General features: G+C 35.1%; 1 protein-coding gene across 2 annotated transcripts; it reads right to left on the bottom strand.

Moving 5' to 3' along the window:
- Positions 1 to 6,269: 6,269 nt before the first annotated feature.
- LOC139848201 (phosphate transporter PHO1 homolog 10-like) lies at positions 6,270 to 9,994 on the bottom strand. 2 transcript variants are annotated; one of them, XM_071837935.1, is made up of 13 exons: positions 9,472 to 9,994; positions 9,083 to 9,413; positions 8,922 to 8,970; positions 8,766 to 8,837; positions 8,531 to 8,660; positions 8,330 to 8,450; positions 7,990 to 8,248; positions 7,815 to 7,919; positions 7,391 to 7,435; positions 7,158 to 7,304; positions 6,768 to 7,046; positions 6,538 to 6,674; positions 6,270 to 6,372 (listed from the first exon to the last, which is right to left on the bottom strand). In XM_071837935.1, the coding sequence occupies exons 1-13, from the start codon at positions 9,992 to 9,994 to the stop codon at positions 6,270 to 6,272; spliced, it is 2,301 nt and encodes a 766-aa protein (XP_071694036.1). The 2 variants fall into 2 exon arrangements, with proteins under 2 accessions (XP_071694036.1, XP_071694035.1); XM_071837934.1 differs by having other exon boundaries at positions 9,083 to 9,428.
- Positions 9,995 to 10,948: the final 954 nt, after the last annotated feature.

The following is a 10,948-nucleotide window of genomic DNA, read 5'->3' on the forward strand; positions in this document are numbered from 1 at the left end:
TCGATCGAATTTTGGCAGAAACAATAACCAGGGCAACTATTCCGGCCCACAACAAAAGAATTGGGCTCATTCTGGGCCTTCTACTTACGGGTCATGGGTTTGGCAATCCCCCACTTGGGCTGCAAGCCCACCACCATGTCCTTACCCAACCACCTCTCAATTGCCCAAGCCTATGAATTCTCCATCTCAGACCGGTATATTGGGTCCTCGGCCCGATAGTGCTTATGCGCAATCTGTTTGTTCTACACCAACTGCTACCAACATTGAAGCCGCTATGCACACTATGAGTCTAAATCCCCCCGATGAAAATTGGTACCTAGACACTAGAGCGACTTCACATATGGCGGGTTCTCAAGGTAACCTCACGACTTAATATCCCTCAAATGTTAATAAGCGTATTATTGTTGGTAATGGTCACGGCATTCCAATTAGTGGTTATGGACAATCATCCCTAAATATCAACCCAAACCGACCTCTCTTTTTATCCAATATATTACATGCTCCAAAATTAATTAAAAACCTTATCTCTGTCCGTAAACTTTCTGTTGATAATTGTGTGTCTGTTGAATTTGACCCGTTTGGTTTTACTGTGAAGGAATTTCCGACGGGAATCCACCTAATGCGGTGTAATAGCACTAACGAGCTATATCCTCTTAACCCTACTAAGCTGCAACAACTTCAACAACCTACTGCTTTTACTGTTTCTCTACATGATTTATGGCATCAACGCCTTGGTCATCCGGGTGTTAACGTTATTAAATCTTTAAATAATAAGAATTATGTTGCATGCAATTATAATAAAATCTCATTTTGTCAATCTTGTGTGTTCTGAAAACATGTACGATTACCCTTTTATTCCTCCACCAACTCTACATTTTCTCCCTTTGATATTATACATAGCGATCTTTGGACATCCCCAATTGTTAGTACTAACGGACACAGATATTATATTCTCTTTCTTGATGATTTCACAAATTTTCTTTGGACAGTACCAATAAGTAACAAATCCGATGTGTTTAACATATTTCTTTCCTTCCAAAAACTAATTCAAACTCAATTTTCTCGACAAATAAAAGCTTTCCAATGTGACAATGGTACCGAGTATAATAACTCCTCTTTTCACAACTTTTGTAATCAAAATGGCATGATGTTTCGTTTTTCATGTCCTTATACATCTTCTCAAAATGGTAAAGCGGAACGAAAAATTCGCGCAATTAATAACATCATGCACACAATCATGACTCACTCTTCCGTTCCCCCGTCCTTTTGGCCACACGCACTCGAAATGGCTACTTACTTACTTAATATTCTACCCAGCAAGCTTCTACATAACTTTTTTCCTACTCAAATACTCTATCGACGTACACCGGAATATTCACATCTTCGTGTTTTTGGTTGTCTTTGTTATCCTCTCATTCCTGCCACCACAATAAACAAATTACAACCACGTTCAACACCCTGTGTCTTCTTAGGATATCCAAAAAATCATCGCGGTTACAAATGCTACGATCTTAAAAATAAAAAGTTTATCATCTCTCGACACGTTATCTTTAACGAACACCAATTTCCATTTTCTAACTTCGTCTCATCTACAATTCCCGACTATAAATTCCTACACGACAATATTCATCCCTCATTCCTCTATAATTCACAATTTCCTGAATCCAAACCACCAAATAGATCAATACCATCTCCTTCAAATATCACTACTGAGCCTGATACTTCTCCATCCAACCCACAACCATCCACGACTGACTTTAGCACCAATAACGGGCTGAATAGCCCATCTCCAGCCTCACCTACATCCATCGACCCACACTCCTCTAATATTCATTCTCCTAATGTTTCACAAAATCCTATGAATACACATCCTCCAACAAATTTAATTCCATCTCCTACTATTACTTCGAATAATATTACTCAACCTATTCGTTCTATGACAACACGTTCTATGTCTGGGATATTCAAACCAAAAGCCCCATTTAATCTTTCGGCTTTTACATCCATTTCTCCCCTACCCTATAATCTTAAAATAGCCTTAGCCGACCCTAATTGGCGTCGTGCCATGACTGATGAATACCAGGCTTTGTTGGATAATGTGACGTGGGAACTTGTTCCCCGCAAATCAAATATGCATGTTATTAGATCTATGTGGATTTTTCGTCACAAAACGAAATCCGATGGTAGTTTTGAGCGCTACAAAGCGCGTCTTGTAGGTGATGGACGGTCTCAACAATTAGGTATCGACTGTCACGAGACTTTTAGTCCAGTTGTTAAACCGGCCACCATTCGGACCGTCCTTAGCATTGCCATTTCTAAGTCTTGGCCTATACATCAATTGGACGTTAAAAATGCATTTTTACATGGTAATCTAAATGAAACGGTTTATATGTATCAGCCTCCAGGTTTTAGAGATCGAGATCGTCCAAATCACGTATGCTTGCTCAAACGCTCTCTTTATGGTTTGAAACAAGCACCGCGTGCATGGTACCAACGGTTTGCAGATTATGTATCTACTATTGGTTTCACACATAGCAGATGTGATCACTCATTATTTATATATCATCATGGAAAAGACATCGCATACTTGTTATTATATGTCGATGATATCATTCTTGCCACATCTTCAGACACACTACGTGACAGCTTAATGTCAAAGTTGGGTTGTGAATTTGCTATGAAGGATTTAGGTCCTTTGAGCTCTTTTCTTGGAATATCGGTTCATCGTAGCACTAACGGTTTATTTCTTGATCAAACGGCATATGCTCGCGACATTATTAAACGTGCAGGTATGGAGTCGTGCAACCCAGTGGCCACACCCGTTGACACACATGGAAAACAAAGTGCTACTATGGGAGACTTATATTCCGATCCCACTTACTATCGAAGTCTTGCAGGTGCCCTTCAATATCTTACCTTCACCCGACCTGACATCTCTTATGCCGTCCAACAAGTTTGCCTTCACATGCACGCTCCACATGATGATCACATGCTCGCGCTAAAGCGCATTATCAGATACATACAAGGCACACTAAGTCTCGGCCTCTTCATTTCCAAAACTTCATCACATGCACTAGTCTCTTATACAGATGCCGACTGGGCTGGTTGCCCTGACACGCGTCGTTCCACTTCCGGCTATTGTATATACTTGGGTGATAATCTCATTTCATGGTCTTCCAAAAGACAGCCAACCATTTCACGCTCAAGTGCTGAAGCCGAATATCGAGGAGTGGCAAATGTAGTCGCTGAATCATGTTGGATCCGTAACTTACTACTCGAGCTCACTTGCCCAATTATGAAAGCCACTATAGTATTCTGCGATAATGTTAGTGCCATTTATTTATCTGGCAATCCAGTTCAGCACCAAAGAACTAAGCATATCGAGCTCGACATCCACTTTGTCAGAGAAAAAGTCTCGCGGGGACAAGTGCGTGTTTTACACGTACCAACACGCTTTCAGATTGCGGTTATATTCACTAAAGGGTTACCTCGACTACTCTTTAACAATTTCGGTCCAGTCTTTGCATACGAAAACCGATAGCTTCGACTGCAGGGGAGTATTAGCCGTACATATTTGACTATCACCTTTGTATTTTAATGTAATATATCTTTGTATTTAATGTAAGATATATCTTCCCCTTATATCATGGGATTATGGTGAGATTTTTCACAGACATCATAGATTTTCCACATGCTATCTTTGTATACTTACCCCACAATTGTGCAATAAGAATTCAAGCAAATTTATCAACACCTTTAGCTCATGTGTTAAGCGCCGTTTTATATGTCGTTGTGTTAAGCGTTTTTTAAAAAGTATCCGTTTCTAACGTAGTTAGTTTTGTTTTGTTCAATAAATTTTTTCGAGTGTAACGGTGCTGTCGAAAAAATTTAACTCTCGGCGAACAGAAAGATATGGGTTGTCGTTGTGTTTAACGTTTTTTAAAAAAGTGTCCGTTTCGAACGTGGTTAGTTTCGTTTTGTTCATAAAATTATTTCGAGTCTGACCGTCGGAAAAATTTAACTCGTGGCGAGAGGGAAGAAGGGTTGTCGTTATGTTTAATGTTTTTTTGAAAAGTGTCCGTTTTGCGTATACTTAGTCCCGTTGGGTTCGTAAGATTTTTCCGAGTTGAACGGTGGTCTCTGAAAAATTTAACTCGCACTGAGCGAGAAGATAGAGCCCGTTATAAATTCGGGTGGAGTTAGTTTTTTTTATTTTAATAAAATTATATATTTATACTTTTTACCCCTGAAAAAGTGTAAACTTAAGGGGCCGTTGTGTAAATATAGTCGAAATTGAGGGATCGTTTGTAATGTGAACGCAAACTCACAACGACAATCCGATATAACTGAAACGACGACGTTCTCCATCATTTTTAATATATAAGTGTTATTGTTAATCAGTTAATGTTAATATCTTATAATTATACATTTTATTCCATCAATCTCAGTAATCTCAGTTTACTCGTGTTCCTACTTCCTAGTGTCAAATTAATGGTCTAGTTTTATACGGAGTATATAACTATAATATAATATAACTAGGTTTACTAGGTTTATATATAAAAGATTAATAAAAAATATTAACAGGAAAATTCTTTTATACCTCTAATTTATAATTTAATACATTACAAAATTATGGATGAAAAAGTAACGTTGTACTAACGTTAGGTCTATGTGATGTCGTTAACATGCATTAAATTATTGTACTAACGATTCTCAATTACCTTTCAATAATAGTGATATTTTCATTTTTTTTTTTTATGTGCTATTAATATCACACAATTGTTCTTTAGTCAATTGAATTAGGTCAATTAATTTATGTGTCATTCATTCTTGCGGCCATTTAGGATCGAGTGACATTGCTTCTTTGACTTGACCCGCGGAATTCCTTAGATATGTAAAATGTATCATTTTCTATATAAGAAATTTCTCTATAAAAAAAGGAATCGGAGTTTGAAGAGGAGGAAGACATACTTTCTAGTTTGTAGGTTGTTTAGTCTATGTATAATAGTACTCGTATTTGTGAACGAGCGTACTAATTAGTTTGTTTAGTGTGTGTAGAGTACCGTTTATTCATGTCAGTAGAATATAGTGATTCTCATACGGTAATTTGAATTTAGTGGTGTGTATCTCAACGCGTTTACTTATAAATATGTCAATTTGCTTTGTATATGCATCGAAAGGCTATTGATCTGACGGTATTGAGGTGTCCTCTGATGTTGAGGTCATGGTTCAAGTCTTCCGGTGTACAATGTGTATGTATTCGTGTGAAAAAAACGTGTTGATTGTGTGCGTATGTTTTTCAGAAACAAATAAATATTTGTTTTGTATACATAATAATCGTGAGTCTCTTTATATTAAGGGGTGAATGTGAACACAAGATCGCATTCAAGCTATACAAAAGAAATTTAAACGTTTAACTGTATGGAATAAGTCTCACCACAACATCATCAACGTAAATTCAATTTGATCTATCAAGAATAAATTGATATAATCAACTTACATTTAGATTGGTTATGCACCTTAAGGGTAATAGGTATGTTCGGCAAAACTAGCTATAACTGGTAGCTTTTAGCTACTAGCTGGTAACTGTTAGTTTTTTAGATATATTTTGGTGTTTGTTAGAGTAGCTGAATTTTTTATATAAAGAGTAAAATGACAAAAAGCTAGAAGTTAAACGCTAATATTAGTAGCTTTTAGCTTTTTCCTTATATCTAAAAGTTTTAAGCTCCTTTAATCAAACGGAACTTTTTATTAAATAGGGATTTTTTTTACAAAAGTTAAAAACTTCTAAAACTTTGCTCCAATCATACCCCAAGTAACTTTATTTGGTTTATGTTTAACATTTACTCTATCCGTTTATCCGTCCAAAGTCTATTGTCGTATAATTGTTGCAACTTAATGTATAAGTCTATTACCCACATTTTTTATGTTAAAGTAACTTTATTCAATTATCCCATAACATACGAAAATGAAAAATGGACTACAAATTTGAGACGGGTGTATTGAACTACATGTTCGTACGTCTTAGCTAATCTAACCCAACAGCAACCACAAATTTTAGCACACAAGGTAATATACATCATGCATGATCAGGCTAAACAGTTTTTTCTTTTATTGTGAAGTTCGATTCAACAATCTACATAACAGTTTCTCATCCTTTATGGTAGATCCTCAAAAAATCTTGTAACAAAACTCATCTAGGCATTGAGCATTGTTTCATAGTCGATAAGCCGGATTGATATTGACACATTCTCTACATTGTTTTTACTTTAGTTACCCTTGTCATCATCTTCTTCATAGTAACTAAACGGAAGTGGTACTGATTTAAATGCTCGATACTTCCCAACGTTGTTCAAGTGCTCGTTCTCCAACCTGCCAACACACAATTTTAATACCGGTGTATATAACAACGGCGTAATTAATCCTCCAGTACAAATATTATAATACTTACAAAATCCTATTATTCACGTATTACAAAATCCCAACTATAATAATTCTGTCAATATATATATGTTTTAGTAGAAAAAGCTCTTGTACCTGAAAAACATCCATACCCCACGACGAATTATTTCCAGGCAAGAAAATAGACTTGATATAGCAGTTCCTTTCAGGATTCGTATGTTAAATTTCAAAACTAATTGCAGCCAGGCAAGTCTTAGTATAACATCCAGTACCTGAAAATCATTGCAAGAAAAAAAAAATATATAATTAAAAAATAAAAACTACACAGACAACCAGTAAATGGATTGTGAGTTTTGTGTTTGTACCATCACGACGAAGTACACAAATTTGCGTGATACTGCAAGTTTGTCTCTAAGAAACCTGTTCTTTGAATTCCTTTGTAAAAGTCCCCAATCCATAACTATATCCCAGTACGTGTTAAACAAAATCGCAGCAATCGAACACAAAAGGGCTAAAACTTTCCAGGTTTTGTCCATCTTCAATTCGAACGCTGTTCTTATTACTACTGCAATAATGGTAAGAAAATATCTTGACCCGTTGTATAAGTGTACCCATTCTTTTTCTTCAAACAACCGCCGAACACACTACAAGGAACATAAAACTTGTCATTTTATAGTTTTCTGTAAAGAAAGCTAACACCCTATTATTATTTTTAAAATACTTTATTGTTCTAGTAGAAATATTGTAATATTCACCTGAAGGAATCGAATCCAGTAAGGTATAACGGCTACGATAATATAGAAGACGTTGTAGAGAGCGAGATTATGGCATTTTTGTTCCTTCTCATACCATCTCATACCGTAGTAGCAGATGTAAAACTCTAAGCACCGTATGGCTTGAATCTAAAAAAACATAAATGTAAATAAAGTTAATAATAAGCTTACATGCATGAATCAACAATAGAATTATGATTATAAGCATGTTAAACCTGACTAGTAAGCTGATCTGCCAAGAAAAAGTCAGCAAGTGAAACCTGCAGAGTACGATAAAACAAAAAAAAAAAAAAAAACATATTTGAATAAGATCTAATGATTCGAGACACGAAAGACATTAGTAGTTATATTTAGACTCCAAAATATGCATTAAGTTTTACATAAGGTTAGAAAAGTTCAGATCCTACCAGAGGGGAAAACGGGTGGGTCGGTCAAGTTGGGTAACAAATGCTTTTTGGGAGGGCGAGGTGGATGGGTTGGATTATCTCAAAAGACTGTCCACAGTTGTTATACTTCTGAAAATTAACTAGTGTGTCACAAAACATGCAATTTTTTAATTACTAAGATATCTCATTAACATAGCATTTATATAATTTGGATAGTTTTAAATTAAGAATATTTCTTATTGAACATACATACCGTGTAAAGAGGAGCACATATACAATGCAATAGACATCGTACAAGAAAGAAACGACTGGATTTGTACAAGATATTGAGAGGACAGAAGAAGATGGCAACAAAAACCTGCATGAGAAACAGTTAAGATAGTAACTGTTACTGCAGATAAAAAAGTAAATAGAATATCACATCTTACAATGAGCAATCCCAGGGGAACTAATTCGATATGTTTAGTATAGACTGAGTTAACAGATTCCAGTTTCATGTGCAAGTGGACCAGAAACGTGCCAAGTGCGAGTACTGATAGACCCATACTGATGAGAAAAACATCTTGGTAGCTTAATTCAGTTCCCTGCTTAAAACCAAATATGAATGGGTAGTTGATTCTGCAACGCCTCCAAAAGTATATATTTGCAGCGTACAGAAGCATATGCAGGATTATATATGCATATAGGCTGCAAGTAAATCAATTCAAATTAAATAAAATACATATATTAATTAGCCATTTTAGAGATATTAATCAGGAGTTACATCACCTGTAAAGAGGGAAAACATTTTCCACATACATGGTATGCTCCTTTGTAGTCATTACACTCCTCGCTTGTATAAGAAAAATGATTGCAATCAGGAGTGCAATTGAGCACCCAGAAAAGAATCCTGAAATTAACGACATAGAGATAAATCAAATTGTTGAAGAGACTAATAAAGACCAGGTCAGCTGATGGTTACTTGTGTACCTGAAAAAAATGTTATCCTGTGCTTTTCTTTCCTCCGTTTGGGCCTCAATAATTTCATACCTTGTCTACGGTTGGACCTCGCAAAGTACTTGACGAATGTACCCTCTACTCGATCCATGATAAGAGCAACCTAAATGTATATATATTTATCATGTCAATTTTTACTGAAATAAGACCTGAAATTAGGTATCATACATTAAAAAATAGCAATTAGAAATGAACATATCAAGAAAACCTCATCAGAGCTCCCAATGTAAGAGTCATCCACAATTTTCATATATGACCTTGCTGCCCTTCTTAAAGCAACCTGAACATACACAGTAGAAAACCGTCTTTTTTTTTTTACTTAAATAGGTAAACCATAAGGTTTTGAGTATTTTGATTATCTAACCTTTTCATATTTTTTCATTATCTTCGAAAAAGCCATGAGATTTACAAAACTGTACCAACCATGAACAAAAAGAAACATTGTCATGGTTCAATTTCATATTGAATAGAACATTTTTAACGACATATATATACATATAGAAGTTTAAATCAACTTTTTAGCACCTGTAATGCTTTAGAAGATGAAGCTTGCGGTAGAATTCAATAAACACAACTTTCAGACGTCCTTCAACTTCTTTTAGCTCCTCTTGTTTAAAACACAAATCCCTATCTTTTGAATCATTGAGTACACTTCTTATGGTTGACATCGGGCTTTCAAGAGTATTGTTAATCCTCACACGATCAAGAACATCGAGCAGATCTGATTCATACTTATCAGAATTCGTCCTGTTTCTGGACCCGCCTGAATTTACAAAATTGGCAGTGAAATTAAAATCGCCATTTTCATGAGTATTGATCCTGTCAATGTCAATATTTGCATCCATGTGTCTGTTATCTGCAATATAAAACTCTACTTTCAGTTTTGCATATGATAAATGATGATCAAAGAAAACTTATTTTGTATACAGGCAAATACAGTTTCATATGCAACTTACCTAATGTATCCGGCTGTTTCACTTTAATCCGCAATGCAATCAACGCATTCATTTGCTTATTTAATGAAGCTGCTTCCCCAATTACTTCCTCCACCTTATCCCTATAAAAAGTATTAACCTTGTTAAGCTCCTCATCAAGCTTCTCAAAGAACATTATCTCACTCTGTCTTCCTTCTTTAGGTGACCCAAGAAAATTGGTATTATACACTTGTCTATGATCATTTTCCTGTATAGTTTCAACAGCTATAACTTGGTCCTCAAGGTCACTCGAACTTTCTTCAGAGCTACTTCGTACTTCTAAACCACTAAAGGGTTTGTATAATGATACACGCTGCTGTGAAGTTCTAATCGGCGTCGAAGGTACCTCACACAGTTTAAATTTCTGGATTTCGTGTAATATTCTTTTGAGTTTGTTATAGTTCATGTAGGCTTCAGTCCATTCTGGCACCTTTTGTTGTTTAAACTCTTTTCCAAATTTCATTTTTGAAAATTGATCTCACCTTTAGTCCTTTTTCCTCTTTAGAAAACAAACACCTGCAAATTCTAACTCTTTGACTAAATCTGCAACAGTCAAAATGCAAAATGCATCAATATATCAACAGTGTCATCAAACAATTACACCTAAACTAACAAATTCTAAACCTGCCACTATTGTTATCAGGTCAAAGTCCTCTAATTCAAGGATACCAAATTTTGTATCTATAGACCTAGATTGAAACTAAATTATTGTGTAAATGAGCAATCGAACAGCACAAAATACAAATACGAATATGAATTTTGTATCGATAAACCTAAATTGAAACTAAAATTGAGATGTCACAATCAATCAGTATGTAGTCTTACTTGATGACATTCGAAATATAAGCATCATTACGCTATATATAAACCCTAATTGTAAATTAACCTAGTAAAAATTGATCATCATCATCACATTACATCAAATCACATCGTATTACATGTTAAATCAAGTATAGAAACGAATGCATGAAATATAATTGTACGTACTGCGATTAGGAGTTCAGCAAAATCATCAACACACAAATCAAGTGAAATGCAGGGAGTGATTACCTTATGTGAGAGTGAATGGCGTATATGTATAGTAGTGAGTCAGTACTGTGAATACGATGTCGTTTATTAGGTTGTATATTAGTGGCGGTTGAGTTTGATTTCTTCATAATTACGGTACGATTAACCCTCTCAATTTCAGGTTTGCATGTTCAATTGGTGTTGACACGTGTTATAAAGTAAATTAAAAACTAATACCTACATACTCCATATACGTGTGCGTCGTATCTTCAAAGAATATAGAGTAAAAGAGAATGGAAAGAATATAAAAACGAAATGTTATTTTGAAGTTTTTAATAATAATTAATATTTTAATAAATTTATTCAGTTATTTTAATAAATTTATTCAGTTATTATTTTTCCTTGCAGA

This window comes from Rutidosis leptorrhynchoides, chromosome 5 (genome assembly GCF_046630445.1).
Source record: "Rutidosis leptorrhynchoides isolate AG116_Rl617_1_P2 chromosome 5, CSIRO_AGI_Rlap_v1, whole genome shotgun sequence".
Taxonomy (NCBI): domain Eukaryota; kingdom Viridiplantae; phylum Streptophyta; class Magnoliopsida; order Asterales; family Asteraceae; genus Rutidosis; species Rutidosis leptorrhynchoides.